This window comes from Oryzias latipes, chromosome 16 (assembly GCF_053564925.1).
Source record: "Oryzias latipes strain Hd-rR chromosome 16, Olatipes_Hd-rR_3.1".
Lineage (NCBI taxonomy): Eukaryota > Metazoa > Chordata > Actinopteri > Beloniformes > Adrianichthyidae > Oryzias > Oryzias latipes.
The window spans coordinates 8446504-8464956 of record NC_136252.1 but is presented as its reverse complement, the minus strand read 5'-3'; the positions used below and the strand labels follow the sequence as shown (position 1 = coordinate 8464956).

Here is an 18453-nt window from a genome sequence, read left to right as displayed (position 1 = left end):
AATGGTATGTTTAAATATGATTTAGTTTTGATGAAGTTGCATAAATACATGACAAAATTGAATTAAGGCTTTGAATGAGTGAAAATATTGTGGTTACATTCATTTATTTATCCTAATCTCCCTTTTTAGGCTCCTGACGGAATTTACTGACAGAAAAACCATTTAAATAAAAATGTCTTATTCACCTAAAAACAACTTTTAGAAAAAATAAAATGTAACCCATTGACCTTAGTAATGACACAAACCTAGATCATGATACTGCCTCCTCAGCCTAGGTCAGTTAAAGCCGGTCATGATCATTGATCTCATCTTGCTGTTTGATAATCACTGACGCAGAATTAATTAATAAGAAATCTTACGTGACCTTTGTCTGTTTCTTCACAGGCTAATCTTTATTATCTCAGTGATAAGTGTTAAAACTACAGACTTCAATCAGGTATACCAAAATGTCCCTCAAATGTTGGTTTATGTGTTATGGCATCCAACAGTTTTAAATTTAATCTTTTCTTAATTAACTGTTCGATGTGTTTAAAAACAGACTGCAACCATTCCGTGTTTGCCTGGGGAGGGACAGGCTGCATCATCAGGGAGAAAGGCACTGCATGCTGTAGCCAAACCCCTATTCTTTGTAAACCATGATTATTAATGCAGGAAAATAATGTAGAAAACTGCATATGAGCTGGAATATTAAAAACTGCATACAATCTTTCTTCAGTGACATTTCTGTGCTTTGCGTTTACTATTAAAAGCAGCAACATCAAATGAAACGATTCCTAAAGCACCAGAGAAACTCCAAATGTCCAGCTTCCCTCTTGTGGCTCCACCTTCACATCCCTCACCATGTCCTCTGTCCTCTGGAAACCTATCAAGGAAAACAAACTGTCCAACCAAGGAGATGATCTATCGTTCAGGAACGTTTCAGCACCATCAAGTATCTCCATGTGAATATTCCCATTCATTAACAAGTGCATGTGGGATAGATCATATCACTAAATACTCACCTCAAGAGTTTTATTGATTGAAATGGCTTGTGACCAATGTTGGGAAGATGCATCTTTAGTTTAAAGGAAACCAAAAATAAAGAATTAGATCAGTTTCAGTCCACACATGATGTCAGTTGGACTGTCCCTGGCTGCACAGCCGTCACCTCCTTTTACAACCCAAAATCCCCTTTGATTAACCAAAGCTACGACATGTGACATGCATTCAAGAACACTGTAAACGTGGTTCTTGTACATGCATTTAGCCCGTGGTATTCACACTGGACGAGAAGGGAGGGGGTTCTTTTTTCTTTTTCCACTGTTCACTAGCGCATGTGCACTACCTACAGCCGGTAGTGGCTTGACGTGGAATGTTGAAGTGGTGCAAATCTGGTGATTCTTGCTCCAGGCTTTTTCTTTCACAGCTCTTTTCCACTAAATGAAAGATTTGGTGTTGTGGGATTCCAGCCGGGCACAAACAGCAATTACTGTATTCATTTCTCCCTATGATCAATTTTGCAACAGTCTGCACTACCATGATCTGAAAGGGACACCATCCATTCATCCATCAAGTCCCTGATTAGTCAAAGCTCAACTGGTTGAACATTTTTAATGGCTGCGCGTTTTCTGTGTTAGTCCGAAAAATATGCCAAGTTACGCATGAATGCGAGAGTTTGGAACTCGGAAACCCAACGAACGCGTTTAAATAAACTTTACAGGCATTTACATAGACCTTTCATTGGAAGTGGTCCTTGAACGCACGTTGCCGAGGCCCGTGTGAACGTAGCTTCACATGTACATTACAACATATACACAACACGACTTAAATGCAGCAAAGTTTATGCGAAAGCACCATGAAGGAGGAGGAGAAATAAAGTGAAACAAAGTTGAGTGGTGCCAGCTGCTTTGCCATCTGTCACTGTCATGGCTGTAATTTGTGATAGCATGTTGAAACAAGTTCCTTGAGAAGTGCTGGAGATAATCCCGGACTGTTTTCATTCTGTTTTTAAGATAGTACTGTTGGGGTTTGAGCACAAAGACAGCTCTGAAAAAAGGTCCCATCAAAAAGATGGCTGAGCTGACTCCACAGGAATTATCATAGGAACACAAACTCTTTATTTGTTGCACTTCTTTTAATCTTCAGTTCAAAGTTCTTGTGATAATTCTAATCTGGCGAGGCATCTGGAAAACAAGAGCAACATGCTTGGCACATGAGAATCAAAGCTTCTTTATTAACCTGCAGTCTGCTGATGGGTGTTGTGACCAGGGAAGCGGAACGGCAGGAACCCGGTTGCTTCTGCTGGAAGAATGCAGACCTTTGCCAGGAGACCTGGGACCAGATCTTCTGGTCTGAGTCCTCTGATCTTTAACCTGACTGGCCCTGGACCTACTTAAGAGAAACCCTGTCAGAATGACTGGATGGATGATCAACCAAGCAGAGAAAAACACTCATCTAACAAAAGAAAAGGAAAGTTTGCTTTGACGATGAGAAAGCCGATAGGCACTAAAGAGAAATGAAGGTCTGAACGATGACCGCTCTCTCCCCGGTGGTCCAGCAGCACCTCATTAGATAGATGTATATGAGGCTGTCAAAGCGGGAATATTATACCACAGGGTCGTCAGCAGACTAATTGGGTAACAAAGACCATTTCCAGCTCAGGAAACCCATCTTTTAGCAGCCTGTGTGCTCTGCCTCTGATAAGAAAGTTCACGTCTAATGCATTTAGTGCGGGGCAAGTTCACCATCTTTATCTTATTTACTTAAGTTGGTGTAAATATTTTTGCACTTTTACAGTGGAGTTAGAAAGACCCCGTTACCCCAAAGTGCATGCCAGGATCAAACCATCCAACGGCGTGAGGGTGATCAGGGGTTTTGGGCCACTCATCAGATTTCAACATTTCCTTTTTTTATTTGTCAACTGCTTTCCTGATGCATTTCTAATTATTATGAAAGCGAGAGCCAGCTCCGTCAATCAGCAAGTGGCTGTGGGAAGTGTGAGAATCTCCTGAAATATAAATTCATATAAAGCAGATGCCATTTTAATACATCACAAAATGTTTCACTCCCTCACAGAAGAGCAGGGAGTTCAAAAGAATATGAAAATCCAATACCTAAAGGGGGGGCACCAAGGTTTATCTTAAGTCAGGGACTTTCTTCAAGCATTGTGCCTTCCACTTTATTGTTTGTCCTTATTTACCGCCTCTGACTGATCCTAGTCTTGCCTGTGTGCTTATGAGAGAAGGGATTTGTTGTGACCCCATTGACTGATTGACTCCTGAGTTTCCATTTCTTCCTCTCTGAGGAAACCCCTCAGAGAGGAATCTGCATGTTTATTTCACACAGAGAAAAAGCAGGATCTGTCCAGAGAATATGCCACCTGCCACCCTGACCCCCAGGGGCCACGGTAATATCCATACAGGTGAACATTACAGGCTCAGGGTTCCCTATTATGTTTCACTCGCACACGTTATGCTGCTCCAGGACTCAGACTTGACTTACATGCAAAAGATCAAACAACTTTCTTGAATTCAAATGTGAAATTTTGTGTAATTCATATCGTGAGCAGAAATGCGACAGCGCCGCTCTGTTCCTGACCAAAGCCCAACGCGGGACGAGCACGCCTCTGCCCCCAAGACCAGATCCTGGAGACACGCATCACAAATACAGCTTTCTGCTGTTTACAACTTCAAAACGCTCTGTGGGAAAAGGCCTTTTATAAACTGTTAGGAGCAGAAAATATCTAGTTGTGATTGACTTAAACATTTTATGGCATAAAGAAAGTGAGGTGTCCTGAAGCTTAAGGGTGGTTTATGTACAGTTGAGTGCCAAAGGAACCCAAATTATAATGGAAATTAAAGGAAGATGATAAGACACAGGAGAAATGAACTGAAACAAACTTATGCAGAGGAAGTTTGGTAAAGAATGAAAGAAGATGGAGGGAGTAGGGTGGAGAAAAGGGATTGCTTGTCTTCAGGGCAGTTGCAGCTTAAACTAAATTGTTTGGGTTTAGAGTTGGAGCACCTTGAAGTGCCTGAAGGTCTTTGAGAACGGAGCATGGAGCACAGATAGTGTTCCCCATTCTTAATCTTTATTCTTTCCCCCCATTTTTCTCTTATTTAGTAAACTGGAGATTCATTTTAAGACAGGAAATTATGCCGCGGTGCACTTTTTATTATGGGATGTGGCTTTTTGATCAAAATCCCAAATGGCTCGTCATTTTTCTGCTTTCTAATGCCCTGAAAAGGGACGTGAACATGCAGTAATCATGCAGCACCTCCCATATGCAGCATTAATACAAGCACTGTGAGCATTTCATCTGAAATAAGTAATAGCTAATGCAGCACATGAACTTTGAGGCTTACAGTCCAGTCAGCAGGATAAAAGCTGATTTAAATGAGAAAATATTTATTCCTCATAGCGGCGCCATGATAGCAGCTGCCAAATAAAGGCACATGCGCACAGGGATGGGTGTCCCTTTAAAGATTCTGGGAACAGCAGTGACTCTCTCAATTTAATCGATTTTAAAATGAAAAGTCAATTTAAGCAAGTTGAAAAGAGAAAGATGGGCAAAGGACAGAAAAAAGCATTCTCTTGCACTCAAGCAGTAAACTAACTGCCGCACAGAGCAGGCAGAGATTTCAGCTGAATTATCTCCCACCTCACATTTGCTCTTAGGCAAGCAGTTTAAAAGCCAAGCGATTGAGCCAGTGATCCAATTTGAAATGCAGAAATGATTAGAGCAGCTTGCCTCATTTCATATCGAAATTCTCTGATTTATGACAGGGCACAAGCCAAGATCTATCTCTAAAGGGAATTAGTGTGCAATTCCTGCATATTTCTGTTATTTAGTCTCCCAAAAGCAGATGCAGTAGCCTTCAAGAGGGTGATGGGGAGGGGGGGGGGGGGGGGGGGGGGTGGCGGCATGAAGGTATCTTTTCATTTCAGCAGATGTAACCGCGGCCATTTAGAGGAGGAGAAAATGACACAAAGGCAGTCTTGAGAGATGGAGGCATTTCCCACTTTATGTAGGATGTTGACATAAACTGTTATTTCAGGATGCAGAAGAAAATCAAATGTGGAGCACCTGGTTCAGCATGGAAAAAGCATGGACTGACTGCGGGGTTGACTTCTTTATTAAACAAAAAAACTCATCCATCCTTGAGGCTAAGAAAATATTAATACGCAGAGCGATAACGAGGGCTGGAGGAAAATCTCCCTTAATGAAATTTCCAGTTGACCACATGCAATTTGTTTCATCGCAGTGAACAACTAATTGCAATGGACGTTATCAAGGTGTGAGTGTGCTGTCTGCTGTAAACTGACTGGTAAAACAGGTACAAATCCTTTATCCTCACTCCCGCGTTGGAAACAGAGGATATAAACTTGACATAACCTGTATGTTTGTGCGCGTTTTATCAGTCAAAATTATTGGAGGCACGCTGACAGGCCAACAACTCCGAAATCCTCTATGACCAAAAAGAGCGAAAAGGCAGTACTTTCACAGCAAGTGGACATTGAAAGCTGAATGTAAAAACCGCGGGAATGTCCTGATATATTCCGACAGAGCTGGTTTGATCTCTCAGTTGTCTAAATCCCGCAGCTGTGGGATCAAGACGGATACAGTGCCAGTCAGTGACCTTGGCGGCGGGGTGTGTGTGTCTGTGTGCGATGAGGAAAATAATCATTCCCACCCAAGGTCTGTATCGATTTCACCTGCCCTGACCATGAAGCGGGTTAAGAGTAGCCAGTGGTGGTGAAATGGTCAGCGGTGATATCATTAGCTTGTTGTTTACACAGGGAGGCAGGGAGTTGGAAGAAGGCTGAGTGTCACAAGCCACTTTCTTCTTCACCTCCTTCAGCTGATCAGAGGATCATGGTATCAAGGAGGGATTAGTAGCGACTTGGGATTTGTGTGATTGGTTAATTTATTGCGGTGATGGCAGGTCTTTCATCTATGGCAACATTTAATCAGCGCAGCCACAGAGGCTATTACAGGTTAGCTCCTTTCTGAGTCGGTCCGGCTGTGCCATCAGCTCTATCACAATTCCCCTGAAATTTCCAAATTATCTGGAACAGGCTTTAGCTTCTCAGTAATAAAAATTAGAACAGATTCCTGATAGAAGCTTTTGCTCACACAGGACCAATTATAAATAGCACAGCCCTGGCTTGGAAGAGGGAAAAGGGGAAGGCGAACAAAAAAATATATAATCCAAGTCTGAGAGATGTGCACGGAACTTATCGTTCCGCCCCGGCTCTGCTCTGATCCAAATCCGCTGGGCTGAAAATTTATATTAGATTTTATCGGAGAGGCCTAAGTCTAGAAAAATCAATGAAGGTTATCTTTTATGTTACAGCAACTTGTGGAAATATTGATTTTCATTTTATAGTGAATTTGGAGCATCAGTTTGTAATCACTCCTGCGCTGACTACACTGTTTTGGTCACTGTATCTCTTACAGGAGGAACGGTAACAGAGCTCAGAGGATAAAAAGTAGAAATAAAAATACCAACAGAGTATTGGAACCACTGGAGTGAAGGCAGAAGGTAGATAAACCCAGAGGAGAAGGCTGGGGGAGCTTTATAGGCCCTGACACAGATGATAATCTGCACACTGAGATATTACAGAGTGCATTCATTTAAATCGAAGCATAAATAAATATGTTTTATCCTTATTTTAGTAGATTAATCAAAGCAACCAACAGGGGTCAGCATACCATACTTGTTCTGATTCTAATGGAAGAGGCCTCGGAAACGTCACAGTAGCCGTTAGTTTTCCTTAAAACCGAATGGTTGGGCCCTCCCCTCTCTCTCTCTCTGGACAAACTGCAGTTTCCGGCCTGTCACTCTGCATTTCTCCAGGCCTCCGCCATTTTGTTTGACTGGAGCAGCAAACGTTCCTTCATGTGCAGCAGTGTCGCCCGGCGTCTTAATCCTTCCGATGCCGTGTGCCGCCGCCGCTCGCACGCTTCTTTGTCTTTGCGTGTGCTGCAACACGCAGCGTGCTTACAAAGCACATATTGTAACTGGAGGTGTTTATGTAAATTGGTGCTGGGGGAGTGTCGTCGGTTATTCACTTTCCAAGAAAAAGACGGCAACGAAAAATAGAAGAAACTGACATTTAAGTGACACGCGATAAATTTTGAAAGGTTTCCACCGCCCCAGCTCCAGCGAGCAAAGAAAGAGCGGTGGTTGCTATTAATGTAATATTTTGTGTCCGTTGACTACATTCAGAGGAACTCTAATATCATGAAATCCCTCGGGCACGGGGGGGTGGGGGGGTGGGGGTGGAAGAGAAGCCCCTCGCCTCTGAACAAGAGGTGGCTCCAGTCTGGAGATCTGAGAAAGGGTTAATCTGATTCCCATTTGAGATAGTCGCTCATGGCAACAATCGGCCGGTCTGCTCTGCTCTTTTGACAGGGGTGTGAGATTTTCAGGTTAGCCAGATAGAAGACTTCATTGTGGGGCTAATTTAAAATGTGAAATCGCGGATGACTTAAAATACGGAGGTCCTCTCCGTCTCATCTGCTGCCAGCACGGCATGAGAAGATGCCAGGAGGAGGAATAAGAAAACCAACACTCAATTCCCCTGTCTGTGTTTGATCAGTTTGGAGGTGCCAATGTGCAAAGCTACATATGTATATTTAGTATATTTAAAAATGTGCCTTTATATGTGTCTGAATTAGTCTTCTTCAGTTTGCCCGCAGAAAAAGATTCATATCAGCCTCTGAGAGGCATTTGTTATTTGTAAATAATTCTCCCTAAAAAAAAAAAAAAAATCAGCCTCCAAGTGGATAGAGTTCATGGAAAGAGAGATGGGTAGGTGGGTGGAGGAGGAGGAGGGGGCATGCAGGCACATTGCCGGAGCACAGTGCTCATCTTTTGTGCATATCTGTGCCAATTCAGACCTTTAACATGCTCAAGTGACATTTGCATTTATCCTTGAAGGTTGTTGCCTTTTGCGGGGGAGAAATAAGTGAGAAGCGCGGGAGAGGGCTGGTATTTCTCTGCTGCCTTCAGACAGATGGACAGTATCCTGTCCCTCACTGCCCGAGACGGAGGAAGAAATGAAGTGTCAAGATTGCAAACCAACCCATTTTCTCTTAGCCAAACTATTTCTGCAACATCCTAATGAAGGGTGGGGGCGAGTTCAAAAGCAGTGGCCTGGAAACACTGACACTGTAGCTTTGAGGAATGTACAGCACCATAAGATATACCCCCCCCCCCAAACATACAGACACCACCAACGCATGTTTTACAAGAAGCAAAGGAACAGCAAAATGAAAGAAAAGAGAACAGAAAACCATCTGAGGATAAGCAGGGGGACACGGCAGCGGGTGAATACATTACGCTGAATGCCGCTCTCTGTATCACTGTTTCATTTTTTTTCTTTCTGAGGAACAAAACTCCACGTTTGACCTCTGACCGAGAAGAAAAACGACCTTGCACATTCAGAATAATTTTCCGGCATATTATAAAAACTCTAACCTCAATCGGCCTTTGAAACGGATACTGATTCTTTAAATTCTTTCCCGCTTGTTTCAGGAAATAGTGAGATCCTGGCGATAGCGAAGCACAATGTGTCCAAAGTTCACAGCAGAACACTCACTTCCTTTTCTCTGAAAGTCACCATCCCATTCCTTTTCTTTTTTCTACAATTCCCGGACACCTGGGATATTCCTCTTAATCTGAACGATCAGATGCTGGACCACTCGCCCCGATGCTTCGATTTTGATCCAGCGCAGCCATTTGTCACCACTCCAAATGCAGCTTTCTCCTGCAGGCCATCTTCAGCACGCACATGCACACTCACTAAGCCGAACGCCATTGTCACATCTTCACAGTAACACCCAATAAGTGGAACCAGGCCGGACATGAGCTGCATGCTGTTTAGTTTCCCGAATTGTCTTTTTGTGGCCATTCAGAGAAGCAGAAGAGCGGAACTCGCTGGTTATTAATATTTCTTTAATCGCCAAAATAAGCAAATGATTAGTGTTTGTTATCTGTCCTCGACCAGAAGACGAAGAGCACGGTCCCGGTGGTGCTGAGCGCCGGCCCCAGGTGGCTGCTGGATGTGACTTGGCAGGGAGCGGAGGACAACAAAAACAACTGCGTGGTGTACAGCAAAGGTAAGCGGGCAGCTCTGGCATCCTGTTATCTCTCTGCAGAGCAGAGCAGCACGCCAGTCCTCCATCCACCCCTCTTCTGCTTCCCTTCCTCAGCCTCTTTCTCTCCGTTTCCTCTTTTGTTTCCCCTCTCCTCACATTTCAAAGTCACAAACATTCGCAAGTAATTGCGTCTACACAGCTGCAAGGACACGCACAAAAAGGCGTGCGAAGCCCGCTCTCACTCAAAGGGTAATTTATATCACTAAAACTCTGATTAAGAGCTGAGAAACATCACTTGACACACAAAGTTAATGGTCTTTAGATTTCACAAGGTAATTAATGCTCTGTTATACCAAGTGAATCCCTATCGCAGGGAAGATAACGAGGAAAGCAGGAGATGAGATGGCTTTGCCTCCTTCATTTGCTAACTCAGTCATATATCTTTAATGAATCACTGCTGAAAGGAGGATTTGTATGAATATTTGGGATGAAAAAAAAACGTGAATTTTGTTTACGCAAAAGTGACAGCAAAGCAAAAACTCCGATGACCCCCCCAGTCATTCAGATAAACTCCTCAATCTGCGGCATTGTGTCGTGCAAACTCTCATTAAAAGTCTGCTCTGCAGATCAGAGGAGGGCTCCGTTTGCTGCAGATGGTGTGGGGAGATGCTTGAACTGTCACTTCTCATCAAAGTGCACGGCTCCCACAGCTATAATTGGGTCCTGAAAGGCGTTCACCAGAGAGAAAGAGCCCAATAAAAAAAGTTGTGTTTCGGATTCTAAAGGGTGAAGGAAAGGGGGGCTTCATTTATCACTTTTCAAAAATGATTACAGCGTGACAATACCCCCAAAGCTGAAATGGAGCCTCTTCTCCCTCAAAGTGAATGTGGCAGGAGTGGGATTTGCAACCCGGATTTTCGGTCTCCCAATTCTCATCTGCTAATCACTAGACTGCACTGGGGAGTTATCCTCTTAACCGGCTACTTAACTTTGTGCTCTTTATCACCAGATCGCTAAAGTTTTGATAAGCTGTTAAAGCAGATTACGCACTTCTTTAAAATCTTCTAATCTTTTTGCACAGAGAGCGACTGTATGAAACAAAAAAGGGCAATAACAGGATTGTTTTCGCCTTTTCAAGGGGAGCGAATGTCCCCCGCTATTCGTGGAGCGGGTGTTCCGCAGATAGCATCATGTGAGGCTAGCATCTTTCACCTCAGTGGGGTGTTGCTGATGGTTCCTTTGTTTGTCGCTTCTAGCTTGACCTTATTAAATTAAACACAAGCTCATCTCCCGACGACCCCTTGTGAGAATTGTTTGTTGTTGCGCTGTCTGAGTTCTTGACTCTAAATCCTCCTCAAGTATTGTTGCACACAGATAATGCAAAGAATTCATTCAAATCTCAAAGTAAAACATTTGCATCTCCTGTCATCTCAGCAGCTGTGAGACAAAAGCTAAGTCAGGATTTATTATATGTGTACTAAACGATGTCAAACATTGAAGATGTAGGACTTGTAGCAACTTAGCTGAGGAGTGTTGGCATAAATTGGATGGTCAACATTATTCTTTTGACTTTTCTTCTGAATAAATTGTCCCACATTTTTGCTCCTGGCCAGGTTTTTTCCCCCCTCTGCTGGAATCTGGAGTGAGTTCAGAACGTGTTGTGACGTTTGAAGCAGTCCAGCTGCCTGACTCTTTCACTCTTGAGTGTGACGCAATCTATGCCTCTCATTCTTCTCCGCTGGCTTCTTTTTAATGTTCCGATCTCCGTGTCTGTCCACCCTCTGGATTGAAGTTTGGGTGCCAAAACTGTCAAATCTTTGTCAGATTCTATGCTGAATTCAGCCTCTTTGCTATAGTTTAGAAGCTGGAACCGTGTTCCTCTGACTGTAAGAGGAACGTTCTTTCCACCTGGAGAGGTCCAGAGCGCTCCTTCGGTGCTGGTTCCCTCTGCTGGCTTCCTCGTTGATCTTTGAAAAGTGTTATTTATGGAAAACAGTGAATATCTAAATGCACAGTATGCTTGCAGAATGCGTTTTCCCTCACGTTTCAGTGGTCTCGACTTTTTGTAAAGCTGCCTCCAAAGATAGTGGCGGTTCACTTTGGAGGCTTGCCAGTGTGAATCTATGAGGGAGTGTCTTCCAGGCCTGGTGATTGGTCTGACGGGCTGTAGTGCAGGGATGGACGCGGTGTCCTGTGATTTCTGCTTTTCCACTCATCCACTTTCTCTGAAACTTTTCAGGAAGTGAGGAAGATAGGACTCTGCAGAATGATTTATCTGAAAATTGCAGTGTATGATGTAGAGCGTGTGCTTCAGAGCAGCAGGTTCCCCACAGATTTCTTTACAGTAACCTTCTTTAAATTAAGCTAAAAGGAGTTTTTTTTTTCAGCTTAATTTGGTGATTCAACGAATCATTTTGCTTTAAAAAAAATAAAGCTGTTCAATCTGACAGTGTTACATACTGTCGTCCTGCTTTTTTCTTTTCTTTTTCAAAATACACTAGCGTTTAAAAAAATAAGCCATGAGTAATGTTTGAGTCACTCAAATGACACAAATTTGGATTCCAAAGCCATTTCATTAATTTAAATTGTTCTTAGAATTCCCTTTCTTGGAACAGGAGGCGGCGAGAGCCCTGAAGTGGAAGCAGCAAAGACACAATATCTGTTTTCCCAGGCTGTCAGCCCGGCCCTGTTTGTTTTACATTAAACTCCCAGGAAGAGCTTTAGCAGCCAGCCATTACTAAAACCCTCAACTCTACTACAGCGCGAACTCATTATCAAGAAATCCACCTGGAACTCCCACAATGATCTCCTCCACACTCCGACAGTCACTTTGAACCGCTGGAGTTATAGAAAAAGGCAGCAAGGCTGCAGAGTAATTATATGTTACAGTAACACCGGAGGCCGCCGAGAGAGGGAGAGAACGACAGCCAGGAAGACAGAGAGAAACCTCCGGAGACTCTCCTGCACTGATAAACAACACACGGATAAACAATGCAGCTGGAAAGTGGGCAACATTTACCAGAGGAAACAGATTCTGAGACAGCTTTTGGAGATTTTTGCACCAAAACTGTCGAGAATCTGCCGAAATGCTGCTAACCTGACAAACAGGTTTTGTCCATTGATAGGGAAATGATTGACACTCAGATCAAAGTTTAACAGTAAAAAGACATTTTTGCCACCTAAATGAAATATTCATCTCAGTTTACCGTTGGTGCCAGTTGTTTTGCTGAGTAATTTTTTACCGACAAGAAATGTGTGAGCCAATGAGATCTGCACATTCAGTGTGTCCACATAATGTGGCGCTACGCAGAGGTCACCTAAACTTTTCAACTTTAAGCCTCTTAAGTCGGGCCACATTCAGATACGGCATGTCCAATAAGTCTGCCGAGCGACGGAGCCCATTGTTCACGCCGGAATTGACCAATGTAGCTGTGGCGTTTTACACCAGCCCGGACAGAGCCGAATTAGCTTCCTCTCAGTGTCTTTGAATCGGCTCACATTCTGCAGCCGCTCTTATAATCACATCCTCTTTATGCCTTCATTTGCTCTTTTCATTGATCCACATTTGCAGACCTCTGAGGCGTTCAGTGAACTGCCTTGAACTGATGTATTATCTATCCGTGTTTTTTCTGCTCGCTCTTTAACTAACAGGCCTTTTCATGTCCTCTGGAAACACTTTTTAGACATTTCTTTTTCATTTTTCGACGGCACTGAAAGCCCTCTTTCCTTTCCCTAGCAACATGCGGCGCTAATCTGAGAGAGGAGGGGACTCTTCCAGATCCAAATTTAATTGTTCATTTCAACCCTCCTCCTTTAAAAACGACTGCCGCGAACAGGAGGTGCGATGGTTATTATCTGTTATCAGGGAACATAGTAAAACACTGTGACGGAATAATAACTAAACAACTGACTCATTGTAAAAAATTCATTATCAGTGTATTAAAACAAAATTGTACCCTAAAGGAGTCCCCACCACAGCTCAGAGCAGCCGACTAATTATGTTTAATTAAAAGACAACAGAGATCAACAGAATCACTTTCATTAGGAAATTATTAATGATTTGACTGCAACAATAATTGATTGCACTGAGCCACGCGATAACTTGGTACGGTCAGGGTGGAGAGGAGCCGCTGGTGGGGGCATTTGCCACTTGTTTGGTGAAGTGTCTCATAGCTGAGGTTTCCACAAAAGCATTTTCAGAGGAAAGTTATGAAGCTGTATTCATGAAGAGGAGGTGTGGAAAGTGAGGAGTAGGTTAAAGAGAGGAAAATCCAGATCATTCAGCAATCTGGGAGGACTTAGCTATCCCACATGGAGGGATTTCACACACACACACACACACACACACACACACACACACACACACACATACATATTCAAAGTATTTTCTGTTGTCTTTGTCTGCAAACATCTTAAAGGGAGCATTTTTTCCCTATCCCACTCGTTATCATCTAAACTCTACGCAGAAGCAGCTGCTGCTGCATTCTGATCCACATGAAGGACGTCAGCTCCAGACGCTTCCTCCGTCAGCCTTTCACGGGCATTGTTCCCTCGCTGCGGAGGCAGTTTCTCTGTGCGAGACAGCTGAGCGCAGCCACCAGACACATCGGCAGAATGCAGACAAGGGCCATTACAGGAACGCTGCATTCTGGCTGCCGGCACATATGTGTCCATCTGCATTCAGCGCAGACAAAGCCCGCAGACAAAACCTGCAATTCAGAGGAAAATGTTAAAGGCGTGATGGGCACTGATGAGGAACAAGAAGACTCTGCTTTGCAGACGCTGCTGTTGCTGGGTCTCAGTGTATTTTTGGAGGGTGTGCTTGTGGTTTGTTTTGTGTAAGCCTGCCTCAGAGCACAGCCAGTCGCCTTTGTATCAGTGCCTTGGAGGATGTCAGGCTAATGAGCGTGGGCCGTCCTTAGAGCAGGAGGGTTTGGGTTGTGCCATTCACTCTGCATATTTAAACGCCTTGTAGAGCTTAAGTAGGCCCACTTTTCCATGTCAGGGCAGCGTTCAATCCTGCTGCGACCATTAATTATGATACCATTGTGCTCCTCTGTGGCTAATATGTGCTGCACCCTCATGGCATTATAATCATCTGAGTGAAGTACCTGGACCACACAGAGCTGGCTTTAAGCACCACATTTTAAAGGGAATATAAGAAAAAAAAGGGTTTGAAGAGAAAGGGTCTCCACTCTTCAACAAGAAAGCACGGGGCAGGTTTAATGTGTGCAAAACGGCAAAATCAACAAAAAGTTCCAAAAGGAAAGTTGACTATTTGTTGGAGGAAGAGATCCTCACAATGTACATGTCCAAAGTGATTGCAACCTTTTGTTAATCCATAAAAATGCCCAGTGGTTAATATTGCGCAGGCTCTGCAGACGTCTCTACTCACAGATAAGTGGATTCTGATCTTCATTTTTGGAACATGTCGTACCACTACTGCATGTATTCAATCAGAAAAATTATGGCATTAATCACATTATATGTGATTAGTTCACTTTATATTTCTCGTCTTAACTTCTCTCTGTTAACCACACAATCAATGACCGTTTTATATTCATTGAAAAATTCTCCGGATATGAAAATAAGCCTCTACGGCTTCCTATTTAATCTACAGCAGGATCTTGAATCAGTAATTAAAGGGTCTGTTCTGTGTGTGTGTCTTCAAAAAAGCCCTTAGCCTGCTTTTAGGCCTGGGCATGATCCAGCCCACCACCCCCATCTCTGCTGTGGTAAGTAGGTGTGAAAAGCATTGTCAGTGTGCTTGAGGATAAAGCTCTGCTCCTGGATGCCATTGGTCAGAGTGGAGCCCCCCCCCCCAACTCTCCAAAACACAGAGGCGCAGGTTGAGAAACTGTGCGCGCATGTGTGTGCGTGCACGTGTGTGTGCGTGGAGATAATCAGAGACAAAAGCTGCAGGCAGGAAAGAAGGTCCATTCTGCCCTTATTTCTGGTTTTTGGGAAGGGGGGGGTGGGACTGGAGTGGGGTCACTGTGTGTGCATGTGTGTGCATGTGTGTGCAGAGATGGAGGAGCAGAGATAGAGGAATCGCTGAGGTGGAGGGTTGTGCAGATTGTCAGTCAGTCAGTGTGATGGAAAAGCGGCTGCTTTAAGTCCCTGTGAGCGTTGACACAGGACTGCAGTGGAACCAAACTCTGATGCGCACACAGAGCAGATGATCATAGTGGGCAAAAACAACCGTAAAGGTGGAAGAAAAACAAAGAAACCAAATTTCACCTAGTGTAACACGGATGCAGCAGGCTGGTGCTGCAGGAGCCATTTCTCCTTTGATAATGTATACACCTGCAAATCGATTTCCAGGTTAAGCTAAACATAATCAGATTTTCTCTGAGGAAATAGCTCAAGATATTACAAAATTGTTTTGCAGGGTCTCCACTAGGTTCATACAGAAGAACTCAGAGATAACCTTTATACATACCTTTGCAGCTAATCCATTTTATTGATTGTACATCCACCTGCATGAAATAAAACACACCACCTTATAGTCTTAGGAGTATCAGTGCAATATCCCAGTTTTTCTTTTCTCATTGCAGCACACACAAAACACGAGTTTCTTATCAGTAGGTCGTTTTATCGAGCGATCTGGTCAAAGGATTTCAGCGATTCTGGCCCTCTAAAAGTCCGATGAAATCGGTAAGGACACCTGGATGCATGTGCTGGATTCAGTTATAAGCTCTGCAGGGGAGATATGCAATATGGGAATGTTCAACTTGGTAAACTTGTGAGTCTGGGATGAGATAAGGCGTTATCGAGGGTTTCGATTATCAAACACAGTTTATTTGGTCCACAATTGAGGTATAAAAAAACAACAACAGAAAACTGGTTTAAATTGAGTTAGAGGGGAAAAAGGTTTTGGATCCTCAGGCTGTTACTCTACAGAGACAGCATTTCACCCTTTTACCCTTAAAGAAGTTAAAAAACCATTTCTAAATTCTAAGTAACTTTTGTCAAACAGTACTATGTTTACTGTGGCTTTGGAGCAGGAATGTTATTTAATCTCATTACGGTAAGCATTTTATAACAGTTCTGATTTATGTTTATGGTATTTTTAACATGTTCTTGAGTCATTTTTCTGATGATGGAAAACATTTACAAAGAAAGTTAAGCTTTAAATTGCATTTTCAAGTATTTTTCTATTCAAATAGAGAATCAGAAACCGATAATAAAATGCCATTTGAAAATGATCGTATTTCTAGGGCTGGGTATCACCAATAATTTCCAGAATTGATTCGATTGAAATTTTTTTCAATTCTTTCGATCCCCCCCCGATTAGATTGATCTCGGCAAATCTCACAAAATCTCACGCGAGTGGCGTTAGGTCACTGGAAAAGGAAAGGCGTAAAAGATTGATCTTTACTTTTATGGATCGATTATTGATTTATTAAGCTTGGATCAATTCAGATCAATTAATCTCTTATATCAACCCAGCCCTCCGTATTTGTGACAGAAAATACGCTGGGGGGGGGGGGGGGGGGGCACGGGACACAAGCTCTCTTCTCTAAGCTCTCAGCAACAGGATGGGAAAAGGGGGGCGGGGGTGCTCTTCACCAATGGTCCCTCCCACATCTCACAGGTGAATTTCTAATAAACCTCTGTCACTCTGTACAAACTATGTTCTAGATATAGATTTTGCCTATAAATGGCATAATAATAATTGTACAGCAACATTTCTGCATTTTTAGTAGCTTTTGCCATAGTCTACTATGTTTTTTGTATAATAATGTTTAACAAAATAAAGTTTTTGAGCAGGGATGTTATTTAACCTTAACAACAGTTATAATTTATTCTCGTGGAACAGAAAAAGTTTTATTTATTTGATGTTATTTAACTCTTGATTGCTTTTTTATGTAGTCTCCTTTAAACAAAAGCTTTAAGCTGTATTGACTGGATTTACTTCTATTTTTATAATTTGTACATGTTTAAACAGTTTTAATTCTAACTATTGCTTTCTTTCCATGTTTAGTCTGCTGAGACAGAAGGTCAATTTGAAGCTTGTAGGGGCGGGTTGTGTTACTGCTGCTCTGCATAAAGACAAAAATGATTACTTTTTGTCTAAATCCATCTGATGTCAGCCTCTGGAATTTCATGGTGCACATAACATTTAACTTGTCACAATAACAATATTCTATTCTGTTAATAGTGGAATATGATCTTGAATTTAGTGTCCTGGCGTTGCACTGCCTTACTTTAAATGTGTCGTATTTAGGTGAAGTACAGGTATTAAAGCAGGAACTGGGTGATGGAGGTGCTTGCCAAGGTGGTGCCATGAGGGTGTTACACCATAGAATCTGACACACACATGCAGCTTCTGTTCATTTCAACGGGTCAGTCTGTTGCTCAGGGGTTTCGAGTTGAGTTTGACGCCTAACATAACAAATCTGATTTGTTTCGTTTGAATGATTCATGTGTGTTGATTTTGACACTTCATCAACTGACTGGAAATCTTTTTAGCCCACAAAGTAAGTCTTTGGTAACAGTTTTTGACAAAAAAAACTGTTAAAAGAATTCTAATGGAGATCATGTTTTGTTTATTGCTTTGATCGTGATAAGTGAGGGTAAAAAAGTAAAAGTATGATGCGTTACATTTTGATTAGTCAGCAAAGCCAGAATCCTCAGAGTTAGGAACTTGGGATGAAGCCGTCCCACTGTCTCCATATTAGCTGAATTTAGATGAAAGCCTGCAGGTTGCTGCAGAGTCTGAGCTCTGCTGACCTCTGCCTGTCGGCGGGGGGTGACAGAGATGGGTGCCCCCGCTCTTTGCAAGTGTGTGTTTGAGGAGAAAGAGCGGAGCAGACAGCCGTGCTGTAGGTACAGCAGCGTGGAGGACCAGGCATCAGTGTCGTTCAGGTCAGACAGGGCCATCCATTCTGTAGGCCCAAGGGAAGAGGGGACGGGAGGAAGAGGCAGCGGTGCTAACATGCGTGCATGTGTGCGTGGAAGGAGAAAGCGAGATGGGAGGGTGTTGATGCACTGTTTCTCTTAACTCTGTCAAAGCGGCTCCATTGTGCTGCCTCGTGCAGTGAGTGGAAGCCAATCTGTCATCGCTCCACTAGCCAGCACACTCCAAGAGGGCTAGACCGCTGGAAACACAAGTCTATTCAACGTGAAATGTAACTGGAATCCAAGCCCTCGGATAGCTGGATTAAAAAAGAAGTGATGTAAGATTTCCTGAACCCCGCTCTCCCACACACTGTGAAATGAGGCCTGTGAGCTCAGTATTTGGGTCTGAGCGCGATAGGTTTCAGTCTCATATCTGCTCCTTTTTTCACGGAGGGGCGATTGACGTGCTTCCTGATTGAACTGCATCCAGACTCCATCCGCTTTGCATAGACATGAAGGGTTCA

At 43.2% G+C, this 18453-nt stretch overlaps 2 protein-coding genes across 4 annotated transcripts in view; one reads left to right on the top strand and one right to left on the bottom strand.

Annotated features, from left to right (window-relative positions):
* Positions 1–18453, top strand: part of zfpm2a (zinc finger protein, FOG family member 2a) — a 117657-nt gene that overhangs the window by 63663 nt on the left and 35541 nt on the right. The window contains exon 5 of one of the 2 annotated variants that reach the window (XM_011484912.4): positions 8998–9106. In XM_011484912.4, coding sequence (XP_011483214.2) covers positions 8998–9106 — 109 coding nt within the window. Of the gene's footprint in view, positions 1–8994; positions 9107–18453 lie in introns of both variants that reach the window. The other variant, XM_011484913.4, reaches the window with a different exon arrangement.
* Positions 13593–18453, bottom strand: part of si:dkey-122a22.2 (uncharacterized) — a 103309-nt gene continuing 98448 nt past the window's right edge. Inside the window, exons 12-13 of one of the 2 annotated variants that reach the window (XM_078933878.1) lie at positions 15528–15564; positions 13593–13794 (exon numbers count right to left, since the gene is read on the bottom strand). In XM_078933878.1, the coding sequence (XP_078790004.1) occupies positions 15536–15564 (29 nt within the window). In that variant the 3' untranslated portion in view covers positions 13593–13794; positions 15528–15535. The remainder of the gene's footprint in view (positions 13795–15527; positions 15565–18453) is intronic. The other variant, XM_078933879.1, reaches the window with a different exon arrangement.